Consider the following 20,197-nt stretch of genomic DNA (forward strand, 5'->3'; position numbering starts at 1 on the left):
TGAACGCGGCGCCGGCCGCAAGACTTTCCACCGGCGATTCACGAGTCACTGCGGCCGATTTCTGGGTAGTTATTAAGTTCAGGAAGCGGCTACGTCGCGTGCCGTCTTCACCACAGCACCGGTACCGGTGTTGTCCGCTTCCGTTTGGCCCGGGCGTAACCGCGAGCGGAGGTCCGGTTACAAGTAGGGCACACAGCATGGGACACACAGCCTGAGTACGAAGGCCACAAAGTATAGGAGCCATTTACATGGGAGGCATGTGACTTCATTTCGAGTTGCATTTCCATGAATGTGCTATAGTAACCACTGTAAACTAAAAATTAACACTTTCCTGCGGAGGGAGCTGGTAGGAACGTTGGGTTGCTCGGTCAATGAGGGTCAACGGCGGCGTGGTGTATTCCGCAAATATGCCCGACTGTGAGGGCGGGCACAAGCCGGCGTGAGTAGGTGAAACGTTGAGTTTTATAAGGGCACCACGGGGTGACCAGCCCCTCCCCACCCAGCCCCACCCTTCCCACCCCCCACCCAGCCCCACCCTTCCCACCCAGCCCCTCCCCACCCTCCCCTCCCCACCCAGCCCCTCCCTGCACAACGGACGGACGGACGCAATAATCCCCTGTGGGCTGGTGTAACCAGGAGGTTCCTACCAGTATAAAAAACATATCACTTCAGGTATTTAAATTATGTTATCGGCCAAGATGCCCCATCGTAGGAATTCCGTGTCAGAATTGTCCCTGCCGCGGAGCTCCGCGTCAGGGCGGTGTCCCCATGGCGGAGCTCCGTGGAGCGTGCCTAGCGCATGGTGACGAGCTCCTCGGAGGAGGTGGGGTGGATGGCGACGGTGCGGTCGAAGTCGGCCTTGGTGGCGCCGCAGCGAAGGGCCACAGAGAAGCCCTGCAGCATCTCGTCGCAGCCGGCGCCCTGCATGTGAATCCCCACCACCTGCGCCGCACGCAAAGACAAAGATCACCCGCGTAGCCTTAACAAACTGTTGGGGCAAGTGCTGTTAGCGAGCACCTACGGAGGCCGGCACGGCTCACGAGGGGGTGGGTGGCCAGCGCCACGCCCGGCCGCCTTTGTCTCCCTAGTGGTCGACGTTTACACATCGCACCAGGTACTCGTTTGAGGCTGAGTCCACCTAGGGGAGGCGCAGGTCCGGTTCAGATAATCGTCACTGGTGTTGGTGGGCCATGCGAGTGGGAATCGAACTCGGGTCGCCGGGTTCGTAGTGCACCACAAGGCTGCTGATCGCTGTGCGACCGCTCTACCCAGGCCACTCGTACAACAACAACCACAACCACCATACACCATTGGAACCTCATTTGCCAGTAAAAAATATGATAATTGGTGTTTTACCCTTCTATCTGGCAACAAAACTGACACCTTTTTTACAAGGAGTCATATTTGCATAGACCACAATACCTGCAGTCATAATGCAAACAAAAAAGCATAACTCTGATAATGTGTGCACTGTCCTTGAAGTTGATTGGTCCACACCCGAGACAGCTTTCCTTAGAGCCTAGTCTCACATGGCTTGGACCAGATGCGCCTTTTGGCGTCTATGCAAACATGACTCCTTGTAAAAAAGGTTTCAGTTTAGTTGCCAGATAGAAGGGTAATAGAACAATTATCATATTTTTACTGGCAAATGAGGTTGCAATGGTGGTTGTTGTTGTTGATGTGAAACTTTCTTGTTGCCAGATAGAAGGGTAAAAAACCAATGATCAACAACAACCACCACCGTTCACCCCTTCAGTGGCATAGACGTCACCACGGCGCGTGCGCGCGCACACCCACCTTCTCGTCGTCGTGCGCGCACACCAACTTCATGACGCACGTGCCCTTGCGCGCCGTCACCGCGTGGTACATGGGCGTGAACGTGGCGGTGTACGCGCGCACCGCGCCGCGCCCGAACCGCTCTTCGGCCTCTCGCTGCGTGAGGCCCACGGCGCCGATTGGCGGGTGGCTGAACACCACCGAGGGGATGTCCTCATAGTGCATCCGGGCGCCGGGCTCGCCGCCAAAGAGACGCGCCGCCAGCTTCCTGCCGGCCATGATGGCGACAGGGGTGAGCAGCGCGCGCCCGCACACGTCGCCCAGCGCGTACACGCCGGCAACGCTCGTGTTCTGGAACTCGTCCACGGTGACGTGGCCCTGCTGGTCAGTTTCGACCCCCTGCGACGGGAGACGAGAGGGAGGGAGGGAGGGAGTGCGATTTGTCACGGGTTTTTGTTTTACCCCCTCTCCCCCGTCCGCATTTAGTTATTTAGATTGTGTGGCTGCTTTCGGTTGAGCTATGATTTGTGGCCGGGTTGCGTCTGCAAAAAAGAAGCTAATAACTCGGTGGGCTTTACCTGGTAAAATAAAATAGTTTAAATTTTGATTTAAAGCTTTCATGACTGCAGGGATTCATATTCTTGGTTCTTTCGGTAAAGTCACGTAGAAGGGAAATAATAAAATAATAAAACAATAAAATGCTTACGACAAACCACAGCAAGAAAATGTTTGAAGAAAGTGGTGGTTTTTGGTGCTGACGTTAAGAAAAAAAGCCACTTTTTCAAATTTTCTTGCTGTGGTTTTCACACCTGATGATGATTGCTTGTGTTGCAGTCGAAACGTCGTGAGAATTTTATTGTTTTATATTTTTATTATTTTATTGTTTCCCTTCTACGTGACTTTACCGAAAGAACCAAGAAAATAAAATAGTTTAGTTTTATTTGTACCAATTTTTGGTGAATTGCTTCCCTTTTCGTATACTTTTCACTCCTACCGAGTTGTTGTTTTGTTTGTTGTTGTAACGTTCTGACCTGCCCCTCCTCGACATTTGTCAACAAAAAGAGCTTTATAGCTCATCGGATTCCTCCAGTACGAATATTCGTATTTTTATATCGCTGCTGTTACCGACTACGGGGCCTTAGGTCACACCCAGGAAGGCCTCGCCTCGTCTCACTCTTCGTCAAGTTCTCCCATGGAGAGAACGCGTTGTCGATGCAATCGGGAGGAGGTGGTCGTGATGGCTGGGACACTGTGCAGTGTGGTGGAGGGAAGGTAACCTACTTGGGAGGGTGGCAGGTGGTCATCGTAGTAATGTTTGAACACGAAGGCTTTCGCGAGCAATTATCCGTGAGTTTTTTTATTTTCTTGCGTTAGAGATCGCGTAAATGTCAACGTGTCGTGAAACCCGCCACCACCCGACACAGCCAAATAGTGAGGGTTGTCACGTGAACGTAACGTGCCAATTATAATTAGTTACTGGCTCTGCACACCGAAGTTTAAAACCGTAACATTTACAATTAGAGTACCGTGACATTTCGCCGGTAATAAGAACATTTCTATTTACGTGATCTAACCCAAGAAAGAGTAAAAGCTCGTTTATAGTTGGAATAAATGTTACGGTTGTTGTTGTTTTCCCCAAGAAGTATCGCAGGGAGTCTCAAGAGCCTTCGCTCGGAGGGTCCTGTCAACTGTTCGCAGTTGGGACGCAATGTTTATTTCTACTGTGGGAGGAAACCAGATATCCTCGGAGGAAACCCACCCCCCCCCCCCCCCCATGGAGAACAGGAGGAGAGAGAGAGAGGGAACGTTCAAACTCCACGCAGGAATCGAACAAAGACCCCCGCCGTTTCTGCGAGGCGCAAACGTCACCGCGAATCGGCGCAGCAAGCGCCGTGTCGTCGTCGTCGTCGTCATCGCTGCAGCCACCATCGTGTCCCTGTCTGTGCTGTGCTCTCCATCCCTACCCTGCTGCTACTGCAACTTAACCTACTTTTACTGGTAGGAACCTCCTGGTTCCACCAGCCCACAGGGGATTATTGTGTCCGTCCGTCCGTCGTGCATGCAAAAATGGGAGGGGTGGTGGCTCGCTGGAGAGGGGAGGGTGAGGAGGGGCTGGGTGGGGAGGGTGAGGAGGGGCTGGGTGGGGAGGGTGGGGAGGGGCTGGGTGGGGAGGGTGGGGTGGTGGGGCTGGGTGGGGAGGGGAGGTGCTGGTCACCCCGTGGTGCCCTTATAAAACTCAACGTTTAACCTACTCACGCCGGCTTGTGCCCGCTCTCACAGTGGGGTATATTTACGGAATACACCACGCCACCGTTGACCCTGACCATTGACCGAGCAACCCAACGTTCCTACCAGCTTCCTCCGCAGGAATGTGTTAGGCCCCACCGAGGGACCTATCACAAATTAGAGCTCAAGCGAGTGGCTTATCGTCACGTGGAATTGCATTGCGGCAGCCAAACACTTCGAACGCGTCGTGACGTCGACTCTAAACGTGGAGGGGGAAACCGGAGGACCCGGAGAAAAATCCACGCGACCACGGGGAGAGAGAGAGAGACACGCAAACTCCAAATCTACAGCAAGCGTCGTCAGGGTCGGGATGGAACGCACGACCTTGCGGGGGGGTGTGTCCGTGTTGAACAGGAGGAGCGTTGCAGCGCTGTGGCGCTGGCGCTGTGGCTCACCACTTTGTCGAGCCCCAGGTCGGCGGTGTTGGGCCCGCGGCCCACGGCCCAGACCAACGCCTCCACGCCGACCATCACCTCCGTCCGCTCCGCCTCGCCCGGCCCGTTAGTCGCCACGGCGACCTGCAGCGGCCCTCCCGGGGAGCCGCGGCTAACGGAGCGCACCTGGCGGCGGTGGGGGGAACAGCCGCAATTATGGTGGCGGGGAGGGGGGGGGTCGGGCGTGGGTTGGTGGGGGGGGGGGGGCGCTGAAGGGGCGGGAGATTTGGGGGGGACTTGGGGGCGGCATCTGGAGGAGGATAAAGTGGCGGTTCTAATGCAGCCATTGGTGACCGGGCCGAGACCGTCAAAGTGCGACGCTCGGAGTTCATTCTGTTTCACCTGCGGCTGAGAACTCATTGGAAAGAGCGACCTGGGCCACCAACATTACAAACAGCGGACCGCAGAGCTTGGGAAATGGTTAGAAGGCGATCACGGGCCGGCATCGCTCACTCGCCTGCGTGTACTTTCGCACGTCCACGCCCGAGTTGAGCAGCTCCTGCGTGCAGTTGGCGCTGATCATCGCGTCGAAGTTACGCAGGACCTGGGCAGAGGGGGCGGCCGACAGCGGCGCATGTCAGATCCGCCGCGGGTCGAATTCAACGCTGGCTCCCTCGCAGCCCTCCAACGTGCCGCTGTGGGTCAAACAAACCGGATCGGCACATCCACGGAAGATGGTGGACACCCACGGCACAAGTGGAGAACAATCGACTCTCTCTCTCTCTCTCTGCTGATGTGTGCGGCTTCGTCTACGAATACCAAACCGTGGAGAACAGAACTTCGCTCCGCAACGAATGTACATGTGATGGCGGTGGGTGGGTGAGTGGGTTGGTGAGTGAGTGGGTGAGTGATTGGGTGGGTGAGTGGGTGAGTGATTGGGTGGGTGAGTGGGTTGGTGAGTGAGTGCGTGAGTGATTGGGTGGGTGAGTGGGTTGGTGAGTGAGTGGGTGAGTGATTGGGTGGGTGAGTGGGTTGGTGGGTGAATGGGTTGGTGAGTGAGTGGGTGAGTGATTGGGTGGGTGAATGGGTTGGTGAGTGATTGGGTGGGTGAGTGGGTTGGTGGGTGAATGGGTTGGTGATTGGGTGAGTGATTGGGTGGGTGAGTGGGTGGGTAAGTGGATGAGTGGATGGGCGAGTGAGTGGGTAGTATCTGTGATTCACCAATTCTCGCACAGAGCAACTGAACGGCGAAAATCGCATGGGACTTCATTGGCTACGAACACAAAACCGTGCAGAACATAACTTCGCACTGCCCCAAATATACACGTGAAGGCAGTCGGTGGGTGAATGTGTGAGTGAATGTGTGAGTGGATGAGTGAGTGGGTGAGTGAGTGAGTGGGTGAGTGGGTGAGTGGGTGAGTGAGTGAGTGGGTGGGTGAGCGAGTAGATGAGTGAGTGGGTGGGTGAGTGGGTGAGTGAGTGGGTGAGTGAGCGGGTGAGTGGATGAGTGAGTGGGTGAGCGAGTAAATGAGTGGGTGAGTGAGTGGGTGAGTGAGTGAGTGGGTGAGTGAATGGGTGAGCGAGTAGATGAGCGAGTGGGTGAGCGAGTAGATGAGCGAGTAGATGAGCGAGTGGGTGAGCGAGTGGGTGAGCGAGTAGATGAGTGGGTGAGTAAGTGGGTGAGTGAGCGGGTGAGTGGATGAGTGAGTGGGTGAGCGAGTAAATGAGTGGGTGAGTGAGTGGATGAGTGAGTGGGTGAGTGAATGGATGAGTGAGTGGGTGAGTGAGTGGATGAGTGAGTGGGTGAGTGAGTGGATGAGTGAGTGGGTAAGCGAGTAGATGAGCCAGTGGGTGAGCGAGTAGATGAGCGAGTGGGTGAGCGAGTGGGTGAGTGGGTGAGTGAGTGGGTGAGTGAGTGGGTGAGTAGATGAGTGAGTAGATGAGTGGGTGAATGAGTGGGTGGGTGAGTGGGTGAGCAAGTAGATGAGTGGGTGAGTGAGTGGGTGAGTGGATGAGTGAGTGGGTGAGTGGGTGAGTGGATGAGTGAGTGGGTGAGTGAGTGGGTGAGTGGATGAGCGAGTGGGTGAGCGAGTAGATGAGTGGGTGAGTGAGTGAGTGGGTGAGTTGGTAGTATCTGTGCTTTACCAATTTTCACACAGAGCAACCCTCACGGCTAAAATCTCCTGGGACTTGATCGGCCGCACGGCATCATGAACAACGCTCCACTCACCTCGTTTTGCCGGATGAGCAGCGACGTTTGAGCTCCCAGTGCCGCGAAGATGCCGGCCAATTCCACGGCGATGTAACCAGCACCGACCAGCACCACACGGCTGAACCACACAACAACACAACGACACAACGACACAACGACACAGATCCTCCTCCTGTACGCCACACCGTGGGGGTGCGAGTGCCGATAGCGAGGAGCAGGACCTACGAAGGCCGCGCCGTGGTACGGTGAGCAGCGCGCCCAGCCGTCTTTGTCTTCCCAGTCTTGATGTTGACCAAAGCACATTTACCTCTTGACCAGACGCGACCAGCAACATGAAGAATGACGTGAACAGGCAGCGACGTGAACAGGCAGCGACGTGAACAGGCAGCAGTGTGAACAGGCAGCAGTGTGAACAGGCAGCGACGTGAACAGGCAGCGACGTGACAGGCAGCGACGTGAACAGGCAGCGACGTGAACAGGCAGCGACGTGAACAGGCAGCAGTGTGAACAGGCAGCAGTGTGAACAGGCAGCGACGTGAACAGGTAGCAGTGTGAACAGGCAGCAGTGTGAACAGGCAGCGATGTGAACAGGCAGCGACGTGAACAGGCAGCAGTGTGAACAGGCAGCGATGTGACAGGCAGCAGTGTGAACAGGCAGCGACGTGAACAGGCAGCAGTGTGAACAGGCAGCAGTGTGAACAGGCAGCGACGTGAACAGGCAGCAGTGTGAACAGGCAGCAGTGTGAACAGGCAGCAGTGTGAACAGGCAGCGATGTGAACAGGCAGCGACGTGAACAGGTAGCAGTGTGAACAGGCAGCAGTGTGAACAGGCAGCGATGTGAACAGGCAGCGACGTGAACAGGCAGCGATGTGAACAGGCAGCGACGTGAACAGGCAGCGACGTGAACAGGCAGCGACGTGAACAGGCAGCAGTGTGAACAGGCAGCGTTGTGAACAGGCAGCGACGTGAACAGGCAGCGATGTGACAGGCAGTGATGTGAACAGGCAGCGATGTGAACAGGCAGCAGTGTGAACAGGCAGCGACGTGAACAGGCAGCGATGTGACAGGCAGCGATGTGAACAGGCAGCAGTGTGAACAGGCAGCGACGTGGACAGGCAGCGACGTGAACAGGCAGCGACGTGGACAGGCAGCGACGTGAACAGACAGCGACGTGAACAGGCAGCAGTGTGAACAGGCAGCAGTGTGAACAGGCAGCAGTGTGAACAGGCAGCGACGTGAACAGGCAGCAGTGTGAACAGGCAGCGACGTGAACAGGCAGCGACGTGAACAGGCAGCAGTGTGAACAGGCAGCGACGTGAACAGGCAGCGACGTGAACAGGCAGCAGTGTGAACAGGCAGCAGTGTGAACAGGCAGCGACGTGACAGGCAGCGACGTGAACAGGCAGCAGTGTGACCAGGCAGCAGTGTGAACAGGCAGCAGTGTGAACAGGCAGCGATGTGAACAGACAGCAGTGTGAACAGGCAGCAGTGTGAACAGGTAGCAGTGTGAACAGGCAGCAGTGTGAACAGGCAGCGACGTGAACAGGCAGCGACGTGAACAGGCAGCAGTGTGAACAGGCAGCAGTGTGAACAGGCAGCGACGTGACAGGCAGCGACGTGAACAGGCAGCAGTGTGACCAGGCAGCAGTGTGAACAGGCAGCAGTGTGAACAGGCAGCAGTGTGAACAGGTAGCAGTGTGAACAGGCAGCAGTGTGAACAGGCAGCAGTGTGAACAGGCAGCAGTGTGAACAGGCAGCGACGTGAACAGGCAGCGACGTGAACAGACAGCGACGTGAACAGGCAGCAGTGTGAACAGGTAGCAGTGTGAACAGGCAGCAGTGTGAACAGGTAGCAGTGTGAACAGGCAGCGATGTGAACAGGCAGCGACGTGAACAGGCAGTGACGTGAACAGGCAGCAGTGTGAACAGGCAGCAGTGTGAACAGGCAGCGACGTGAACAGGCAGCAGTGTGAACAGGCAGCGATGTGAACAGGCAGCAGTGTGAACAGGCAGCAGTGTGAACAGGCAGCAGTGTGAACAGGCAGCGACATGAACAGGCAGCAGTGTGAACAGGCAGCAGTGTGAACAGGCAGTGACGTGAACAGGCAGCGACGTGAACAGGCAGCGACGTGAACAGGCAGCGATGTGAACAGGCAGCAGTGTGAACAGGCAGCAGTGTGAACAGGCAGCAGTGTGAACAGGCAACAGTGTGAACAGGCAGCGACGTGAACAGGCAGCAGTGTGAACAGGCAGCAGTGTGAACAGGCAGCAGTGTGAACAGGCAGCGATGTGAACAGTCAGCAGTGTGAACAGGCAGCAGTGTGAACAGGCAGCGATGTGAACAGGCAGCAGTGTGAACAGGCAGCAGTGTGAACAAGCAGCGACGTGAACAGGCAGCAGTGTGAACAGGCAGCGACGTGAACAGGCAGCAGCGTGAACAGGCAGCGACATGAACAGGCAGCAGTGTGAACAGGCAGCAGTGTAAACAGGCAGCAGTGTGAACAGGCAGCGATGTGAACAGGCAGCGACGTGAACAGGCAGCGACGTGAACAGGCAGCGACGTGAACAGGCAGCGACGTGAACAGGCAACTCACTTGGGCAGCTCCTCCAGCTCGAAGAAGCCATCGCTCGTCATTCCCAGACTGGCTCCTGCACACGCGGCGACCAAAGACAAAGATCACCCATATAGCCTTGAACAGACCGTTGGAGAAAGTGCTGTCACAGCAAGCACCTTTGAAGGCCGGCCGGCACGGCACATGAGGCGGGTTTGGTGCTGATGCTTACACACTGCACCAGGTGTGAATCCACACCACTTGAACAATTTCAATAATAGATAGATTTTTTTTTTCCCGGGCAAAGTTTTTGTTCACTGTCAGTCAGAGAGAGGAGGGGGGGCGAATGATTCAGAAGCGTGGGAAACCACAGACGAGCAGAGGCGGGCAGCCAGAACCGGCGTCAACAATTGCCCAAGTTCTGCGATCCTACGCCAACTCCACCAACGAGTGATGATAAACACGCACTCCTTTTTGTGTCTAGTTTGTTGTCCTTCCCCGAGTTCCTCCGATAAGCAAGGTGGGCTACATGAGGTGCAAAAGAAGTTCAACACACATAGATAGTGAGGGAAAAAAGTATTTGATCCCCTGCTGATTTTGTACGTTTGCCCACTGACAAAGAAATGATCAGTCTATAATTTTAATGGTAGGTTTATTTGAACAGTGAGAGACAGAATAACAACAACAAAATCCAGAAAAACGCATGTCAAAAATGTTATAAATTGATTTGCATTTTAATGAGGGAAATAAGTATTTGACCCCCTCTCAATCAGAAAGATTTCTGGCTCCCAGGCGTCTTTTATACAGGTAACGAGCTGAGATTAGGAGCACACTCTTAAAGGGAGTGCTCCTAATCTCAGCTTGTTACCTGTATAAAAGACACCTGTTCACAGAAGCAATCAATTAATCAGATTCCAAACTCTCCACCATGGCCAAGACCAGAAAGCTCTCCAAGGATGTCAGGGACAAGATTGTAGACCTACACAAGGCTGGAATGGGCTACAAGACCATCGCCAAGCAGCTTGGTGAGAAGGTGACAACAGTTGGTGCGAGTATTCGCAAATGGAAGAAACACAAAACTGTCAATCTCCCTCGGCCTGGGGCTCCATGCAAGATCTCACCTCGTGGAGTGTATGTACATATGGCAGGAACCGAAGCACCCGAAAAAGACCCACGCATGTGAGGCGGTGGGGGGGGTAGTAATGCTGCATCTCCATGCAGGTGGACAGAGATCAGTCCACCTGCCACCCCCCACGACGCGAGTCACTGTCAAGTGAGCGAGCGGGCGGGCGGACGTAGCGGGCGGGCGAGCGTCCTCTCTAATGTTGATACTCCGACTGATGCTCCTGCTGTTGTGGAGTGACTCATGCAGCCAGCTATGGCTGCAGAGTTTGGTAATACATGTTGTTTACGTCGTTTATTGTGAAAATTCCGTCACAGTTCCTATGACCTGCACTGTTTCATTGCTTATGGCTTTATTTTGGTGATTTTTGAAAAGTTTTTTGGTTTGGCCATGTTTGTTTGTTGTAGTACAGAGTTAGACTGATGGCCTTAATCTAAGTTGTCTTGTGGTTGCTGTTGGTTGGCTTGCATCCCACTGGGATATTTGCACAGGGTTGGTGTACGGTGATTTTTCTGCAATATTTTGCTGTCTTTTCTTGGATTTTCTGTTTGCACAAAGTCACTTTAAGATGTTTTCTTGTTCATGTTTTTTGTTTGTTGCGGTTGCACCCGATTCAAGAGCCGAATGGCTCACAGGGCTCTATACCTAATAAATGAACTTTGAACTCTCACCGGGTACGCTGCTGTCGGTCGGCATGCTGGGGTGCCCCCCCGTGGCGATGACGATGTGCGGCGCCGTGTAGACCCGGCCGTCCACCGCCACGGCCGGCTGGCCCTCCTCCAGCGTAAACATCGCTCGCCCACGCACCACCTCCACCTTGGACTGACGGGGGGGGGGGCGAGCGAGCGAGTGAGTGAGCGAGCAAACGAGCGGGCGAGAGAGAGAAGTTACTCGAAGCAGCACAGGTTTGTAGCGAGCGTAGGTTTCCCCCCCCCCCCCCCCCCGAGAGAGAATCATTCAAGGATCAGAGCGGTCCCGCGTTTGTTCAGGAGCGGCGGTTCGAGCCATCGGCCGCCCTGGTGAATGGGAATATTTATTGACGGCTGGAGGAATCCCATGGAGTTACAAAGCTTTTTTTTTTCCACAGATGTTCAGTCGGAGCAGAGTCAGAACTTTACAACAACAAACAATAAAAAAAAATGATGAAATATAAAATTATATATACGCGGTGGTTTGGGCTGTTGCAGTTCTTTATTATTAAAATTTCCCTCCCTTTATTACTGCTAATCCTACATAATACACGAGCATAATGACTTTGAGACCCTACCCACCGCCTACACATTCCACAAGGAGTGACTAATCCCATATCTGCATTTGTCATCAATATGCTAAATTCCTCTGTTGATATGTAAACTCCTTTGTCAAGGCGCTCTGCTCCTCCTACCCAGCTTAAAATACGCTGCTAAGCTTAGCGGTGTTCATTAGGACGCTGTCTTTCCGACAGCCCTGTTCTTCACCTGAGGACGGCTGCTTGCGTTGTGGCCGAAACGTCGTGAGAATTGTATTTTATTACGTGTTATTTTAAATATTTTATTATTTCCCTTCTACGTGACTTTACCGAAAGAACCAAGAATATGTAAACAAATCACTTAAAATGCTGCGGGTGTATCCATCGTACAGAGCAACAACAAAAAGCACGCGCCAGTCTGCTTCACAACGGACATTCGACGGCGAGTAAGAGCCATTGCGTGTGCCAGCGTCTTGGTACAACATTTCCAAATGACACAATTGGGATCTTACACAGCAGCAGCAACGATGGCCACCGACCTCGGCACTATGGCAGGCGAAGCTTTCCTGGCTAAACGGGCAGAGTCGTATTTGTGTTTTTTTTGTCACGATACTGCGCTTGGTAGCCGGGTGCGGCGAGCACGAATACCGACAACTCAACGCATCGGTCGACCAACGCCGTGGGGCCCTACGAGGCCGGGTAATGGACGCGTTGAAGGGCAACTTTTGGCAACGTTTCGGCAACGGCCCTTCTCCAGCACACACACACAGCGCATGCGACGGATCTGTCGAGCGTCGCGTTTCCGCGAGGCGTACGCACGTTGTCCAGGTTCCTCTGATAGATGTCGTTCAGCCTCTTGATGTAGGCGTCCCGTTTCTCCTTGATGGTCCTGGGAGGAGGAGCAATGGCGGCGGGGGAGTGTGCAGAGCGTGCGTGGGGAGCGGTGGCGTAGTGGTTAGCATGCCACGATACGAACCCGGCTACCCGAGTTCGATTCCCACTCGCGGCCGGTGGCAGTGGCTGATATTTGTACGACTCCTGGGCCTCCCCTAGGTAGACTCGGCCTTAAAAAGGCATGGCGGCCTTGATAAGAGCTCGCAAACAGCACATTCCCCTACACTATGTTGAGGCTATACGGCAGATCTTTATCTTTGTCTGGTGACACTGGATTACAGTGAAAGGTTGCAAACAAAATGCAACCAAGACCTCACCTTGACCTCAAGTTTCACAGCGGCGACCGTCTGGTCCAGCGCGTGAAACATGGACAGTGTTTGCAATTTTCTTTTGATCACGACCGTGACACGCTAGCCTCACAACACAACCCGGGCCTTTATCAGGGTCAGGCAGGGCCAGGGCCAGGGGTTAACGGCGTTCACCGCGTGTGGTGACGTCTGTCAGTACATGGGCGAGGACACGGGCTCACCGCATCCACTGGCACGCGTCTCAAAACTCGTTCGACGACGTCAGCGGCACAGCTCGGCAGCTGCGGTGGAAAAACAACGCTGCTGCTGCCGCCTCCTGGGACCGTGGCCCTGTGGGCTAAGAACAGCTTCAGCACGGCTCGGTTGTGCGGTGGAGAAAGGGGCGCTGGTGGTTGTGCTCCGGACCTCCAGCTGAAGTCGACGGAGCCGACGGTGAACCCGTAGTCGGCGTGGTCGTGGAGGAGCTCGGCGTGCATCGCAGCGTTGTACATCACCTGACCGCAACGCAGGAACACCGCAGCACGTAAACCACAACACAATGTCATAAACCACACCACATCCAAACCACAACACATCACATAAACCACGCAGCTAAATCACTGCACGTAAACCACAACGCCATGTCATAAACCACACCACATCCAAACCACAACACATAAACCACGCAGCAACACCGCAGCACGTAAACCACAACGCAATGTCATAAACCACACCACATTCAAACCACAACACAGCAAATAAACCACGCAGCTAAACCACTGCACATAAACCACAACACAATGTCATAAACCACACCACATCCAAACCACAACACATAAACCACGCAGCTAAACCACTGCACGTAAACCACAACACAGCGAATAAACCACCCCACAGACGAACATTGGGCCCCATAGACTCCAAGACAGGCCCGTAAAGACCCCATAGCTCGACACGGATCAACACAAGAGACCAATCCCAGCCGTGCGCAAGGCGTGTTGCCCAAAACGTCAGCCTAAACATACGTTGACGAATGTGGCGATGCATAGGCAAGCGTCACCACGAAGGGCCGACGAATGGCCGATGGTCCCGAATAAAAACGGGAGCGTCCGCCAAGGAACGGAGCGCGTTCCGTGAGGGCGGCTGCCCCCCCCCGTCGCCACCGTGGTGGAGACGGAGCGATGAAATCAGTTTGTGTGCACGGTGGACTGCGGCATGGCAGGGTGCGCGAGGGGCGGTGGTTGGCTTGGGCAGGCCGTCATCCAGCAGTGGACCGAGCGTGGCTGGCTCTGGAATTGGTGTTTGGGTTGGAGGGACGGTCAGAGGCACAGGGAGGGAGGAAAGGAGGCAATGGTGGATCATCGCTCACCTTCTTTGGAACGCAGCCCACGTTCACCTGCGGAATGCAAAACGGACAATGAGGGGCGGGTATCATGTGCACACAATCTCCACACTCTCTCTCACCTCTCCCTTCACTCACCGCACACTCTCTCCATACTCACACAACACTCACACCTCTCTCCCCACTCTCTCCACACTCACACCTCTCTCCACACCCTCTCCCCTCACTCACACACTCACACCTCTACCCACTCTCCCCACTCTCACACAAATTCCCTGTAACACACACACATATAAACACTCTGCATTGTCACTCACCACACATTTCTCTGCCCACAATCACCTCACCACACAAAGACAAAGACCCCCCGTGTAGCCTGTAATAGACTGTAGGGGCAAGTGCTGTTAGCGAGCACCTATGAAGGCAGGCACGGCACACGATGGGGTGGGTGGCCAGCACCACGCCCGGCCGCCTTTGTCTCCCCACTCACACCCAACCCTCACACACCCCACTCTACGCACCCTACCCTCACACACACACACACCCCACTCACCACCCAACCCTAACACACACACACTCCACTCACCCCACTCACCCAACCCTCACACACACACACCCCACTAACCCCACCCAACCCTCACACACACACACACCCCACTCACCACCCAACCCTCACACACACACACCCCCACTCTCACCACCCAACCCTCACACACACACACCACTCACCACCCAACCCTCACACACACACACCACTCACCACCCAACCCTCACACACACACACCACTCACCACCCAACCCTCACACACACACACCACTCACCACCCAACCCTCACACACACACACCACTCACCACCCAACCCTCACACACACACACCACTCACCACCCAACCCTCACACACACACACCCCACTCTCCACCCACCCTCACACACACACCACTCACCACCCAACCCACACACACACCTCCTCACTACCCAACCCTCACACCCACACCACTCACCACCCAACCCTCACACACACACACCACTCACCACCAACCCTCACACACACACCCCACTCACCACCCAACCCTCACACACACACACACACACCACTCACCACCCAACCCTCACACACACCCCCCACTCACCACCCAACCCTCACACACACACACCACTCACCACCCAACCCTCACACACACACACCACTCACCACCCAACCCTCACACACACACCCCACTCACCCCACCCAAACCCTCACACACACACACCCCACTCACCACACCCAACCCTCACACACACACACCCCACTCACCCCACCCACCCAACCCTCACACACACACACACACCCCACTCTCACCACCCAACCTCACACACACACACCCCACTCACACCCACCCTCACACACACACACACCCCACTCACCACACCCAACTCTCACACACACACACCCCACTCACCCCACCACCCAACCCTCACTCACACACCCCACTCACCACCCAACCCTCACACACACACACACCCCACTCACCACCCAACCCTCACACACACACACACCACTAACCACCCAACCCTCACACACACACACCACTCACCACCCAACCCTCACACACACACACACCACTCACCACCCAACCCTCACACACACACCACTCACCACCCAACCCTCATACACACACACCCCACTAACCCCACCCAACCCTCACACACCCCGCTCACCACCCAATCCTCACACACACACCCCACTCCCCACCCAACCCTCACACACACACACCACTCACCACCCAACCCTCACACACACACCCCACTCACCACCCAACCCTCACACACACACACACACCACTCACCACCCAACCCTCACACACACACCCCACTCACCACCCAACCCTCACACACACACACCACTCACCACCCAACCCTCACACACACACACCACTCACCACCCAACCCTCACACACACACACCCCACTCACCCCACCCAACCCTCACACACACACACCCCACTCACCACACCCAACCCTCACACACACACACCCCACTCACCCCACCCACCCAACCCTCACACACACACACACACCCCACTCTCACCACCCAACCCTCACACACACCCCACTCACAACCCAACCCTCACACACAGACACAGGTGCCCCCCCCACTCACACAGGAGCCCCCCCCCCACACAGGTGCCCCCCCCACTCACACAGGAGCCCCCCCCCCACACAGGTGCCCCCCCCACTCACACAGGAGCCCCCGCCCACACAGGTGCCCCCCCACACAGGAGCCCCCCCCCCACTCACACAGGTGCCCCCCCCACTCACACAGGAGCCCCCCCCACACAGGTACCCCCCCCACACCTCCCCCCCCCACTCACACAGGTGCCCCCCCCCCCACTCACACACGTGCCCCCCACTCACACAGGTCCCCCCCCCCACACGTGCCCCCCCCCCCCCCACACACGTGCCCCCCCCCCCACACACGTGCCCCCCCCCCCACACACGTGCCCCCCCCCCACACACGTGCCCCCCCCCCACACACGTGCCCCCCCCACTCACACACGTGCCCCCCCCCCACACACGTGCCCCCCCCCCACACACGTGCCCCCCCCACTCACACAGGTGCCCCCCCCCCACACACGTGCCCCCCCCCCCCCCACACACGTGCCCCCCCCCCCACACACGTGCCCCCCCCCCACACATGTGCCCCCCCCCCACACGTGCCCCCCCCCCACACACGTGCCCCCCCCCCCCACTCACACAGGTGCCCCCCAGCCTGCCGCTCTCCACCAGGCAGGCGCTGGCCCCCAGCTCGGCCGCGCGTCTCGCAGCCGCCAGCCCCCCCGAGCCGCCCCCCAGAACCACGAGGTCGAAGCGGTGGCGGCGACCTCCCCCAGCCCCCCCAGCCCCCTCTGCTGCTGCTGCCCGCGTTGTCATCGTCGCTGCCCTTGCCGCTGATGCCCTTGCTGCTGATGCTGCTGCTGCTGATGCTGCTGCCAAAGTCCGAGTCAGCAGGCTGCTGTGCATGGCGCCTTCAAGGAGGAGGGAGGAGGATGATGATGGTGGGGGTGGTGGGGGTGGTTCCGATGTTCCGCACTGTCCGCCTTCTTGCCCCCCCCCCCCCCTTGACTTGCCGAGACCTGTTCCTCGACGTTACGGGGGTTGTTGCTGTTGTTGTTGTTGTTGCTGTTGTTGTTCTCCGCACTGCAATCGTCTTCTCCCGATGACAAGACCCCCTCCTCCTCCAAAAACAACAACCACAACCACCACCAGCACCACCGTGTTAGTGCCACCCGGTGTCTTGTAACAGCAAGAAGCTGGCAACAACTCACGCCTATCGCGTTCTTAAGACGCACCAGCAAACCCCAGACTTGTAGTATCTACATAGTGAACAGTGCTATACTATAGAGGTGTGGGGGGTAATCCAGCAGCAGCAGCAGCAGGAGTTACGCAACAGCCGCGGGTTGATTGCGAAGGTGAAACCGATCCAAGTGGCGGTGTTTTGCCAAGTCACGGTGACTGCAGTGATCGTGTCGGGCTGTTGGTAATGACACCGAACTCTCGTGGGCTGCCTCGTAGCACGAGGTGAGCACCGACGCCGTTCGAAACGTGGGGGTTTAACCAGGCGAGGAAGTCAGCAGCAATTAGCCCCAGACAATTGAGCAGCCCGGAAATTAAGTCGTCTTAAACTAACCAAATTGACCAGGCCAGGCAAAGCAAGCGAGCACTTAAAACAGGGCCCGGATCTACGCGTTACTTAATCTTTGTTGACATTGTGGGAGCGAATCCGACCATCGCCTCTCGATACGTTAGATCAGCCACAGATGACAATGAACCCCCCATGTACACACACACACGTTAGATCAGCCACAGATGACAATGAACCCCCCATGTACACACACACACGTTAGATCAGCCACAGATGACAATGAACCCCAATGTACACACACACGTTAGATCAGCCACAGATGACAATGAACCCCCCATGTACACACACACACGTTAGATCAGCCACAGATGACAATGAACCCCCCATGTACACACACACACGTTAGATCAGCCACAGATGACAATGAACCCCCCTTGTACACACACACACGTTAGATCAGCCACAGATGACAATGAACCCCCCTTGTACACACACACACGTTAGATCAGCCACAGATGACAATGAACCCCCCTTGTACACACACACACGTTAGATCAGCCACAGATGACAATGAACCCCAATGTACACACACACGTTAGATCAGCCACAGATGACAATGAACCCCCCATGTACACACACACACGTTAGATCAGCCACAGATGACAATGAACCCCCCATGTACACACACACACGTTAGATCAGCCACAGATGACAATGAACCCCAATGTACACACACACACGTTAGATCAGCCACAGATGACAATGAACCCCCCATGTACACACACACACGTTAGATCAGCCACAGATGACAATGAACCCCCCATGTACACACACACACGTTAGATCAGCCACAGATGACAATGAACCCCCCATGTACACACACACACGTTAGATCAGCCACAGATGACAATGAACCCCAATGTACACACACACGTTAGATCAGCCACAGATGACAATGAACCCCCCATGTACACACACACACGTTAGATCAGCCACAGATGACAATGAACCCCCCATGTACACACACACACGTTAGATCAGCCACAGATGACAATGAACCCCCCTTGTACACACACACACGTTAGATCAGCCACAGATGACAATGAACCCCCCTTGTACACACACACACGTTAGATCAGCCACAGATGACAATGAACCCCCCTTGTACACACACACACGTTAGATCAGCCACAGATGACAATGAACCCCAATGTACACACACACGTTAGATCAGCCACAGATGACAATGAACCCCCCATGTACACACACACACGTTAGATCAGCCACAGATGACAATGAACCCCCCATGTACACACACACACGTTAGATCAGCCACAGATGACAATGAACCCCAATGTACACACACACGTTAGATCAGCCACAGATGACAATGAACCCCCCATGTACACACACACACGTTAGATCAGCCACAGATGACAATGAACCCCCCATGTACACACACACACGTTAGATCAGCCACAGATGACAATGAACCCCCCTTGTACACACACACACGTTAGATCAGCCACAGATGACAATGAACCCCCCTTGTACACACACACACGTTAGATCAGCCACAGATGACAATGAACCCCCCTTGTACACACACACACGTTAGATCAGCCACAGATGACAATGAACCCCAATGTACACACACACGTTAGATCAGCCACAGATGACAATGAACCCCCCATGTACACACACACACGTTAGATCAGCCACAGATGACAATGAACCCCCCATGTACACACACACACGTTAGATCAGCCACAGATGACAATGAACCCCCCTTGTACACACACACACGTTAGATCAGCCACAGATGACAATGAACCCCCCTTGTACACACACACACGTTAGATCAGCCACAGATGACAATGAACCCCCCTTGTACACACACACACGTTAGATCAGCCACAGATGACAATGGACCCCCCATGTACACACACACACGTTAGATCAGCCACAGATGACAATGAACCCCCCTTGTACACACACACACGTTAGATCAGCCACAGATGACAATGGACCCCCCATGTACACACACACACACGTTAGATCAGCCACAGATGACAATGAACCCCCCTTGTACACACACACACGTTAGATCAGCCACAGATGACAATGAACCCCCCATGTACACACACACACGTTAGATCAGCCACAGATGACAATGGAACCCCCCATGTACACACACGCACGTTAGATCAGCCACAGATGACAATGAACCCCCCATGTACACACACACACGTTAGACTGCCCACAGATGACAATGAAACCCCCTTGTACACACACGCACGCCCCACAGCAGCGTCTCTGCGGGTTGCAAGAGGCCCAGTGACATTGAGAAACTCGCGGCACGGACAGTGGCGTCTGTTTCCGTGACCACGTGTGGCAGACCCAGTGCCCCGGCAGCGTCGTTACGTCATCACGCACACAACACCTCGGTGGGGGTGGAGCGTGGTGACGTCATCACGCACACGCAACACAAACCCACGGG

At 55.4% G+C, this 20,197-nt stretch overlaps 1 protein-coding gene across 2 annotated transcripts; it reads right to left on the reverse strand.

Moving 5' to 3' along the window:
- Positions 1-586: 586 nt before the first annotated feature.
- Positions 587-20,062, reverse strand: GSR (glutathione-disulfide reductase). Of its 2 annotated transcripts, none has more exons than XM_061577482.1 (12): positions 19,991-20,062; positions 16,809-17,287; positions 14,103-14,129; positions 13,160-13,248; positions 12,372-12,441; positions 10,996-11,146; positions 9,244-9,298; positions 6,667-6,766; positions 4,954-5,040; positions 4,458-4,622; positions 1,798-2,175; positions 587-942 (listed from the first exon to the last, which is right to left on the reverse strand). In XM_061577482.1, exons 2-12 carry the CDS (start codon positions 17,073-17,075, stop codon positions 793-795), a joined length of 1,539 nt encoding a protein of 512 aa, XP_061433466.1. In that variant the 5' UTR covers positions 17,076-17,287; positions 19,991-20,062; the 3' UTR covers positions 587-792. The 2 variants fall into 2 exon arrangements, with proteins under 2 accessions (XP_061433466.1, XP_061433465.1); XM_061577481.1 differs by having other exon boundaries at positions 16,809-17,290; positions 19,991-20,057.
- Positions 20,063-20,197: the final 135 nt, after the last annotated feature.

This window comes from Lethenteron reissneri, chromosome 64 (genome assembly GCF_015708825.2).
Source record: "Lethenteron reissneri isolate LAM-NWPU_2019-01 chromosome 64, ASM1570882v1, whole genome shotgun sequence".
NCBI classification, from domain to species: Eukaryota; Metazoa; Chordata; class Hyperoartia; order Petromyzontiformes; family Petromyzontidae; genus Lethenteron; species Lethenteron reissneri.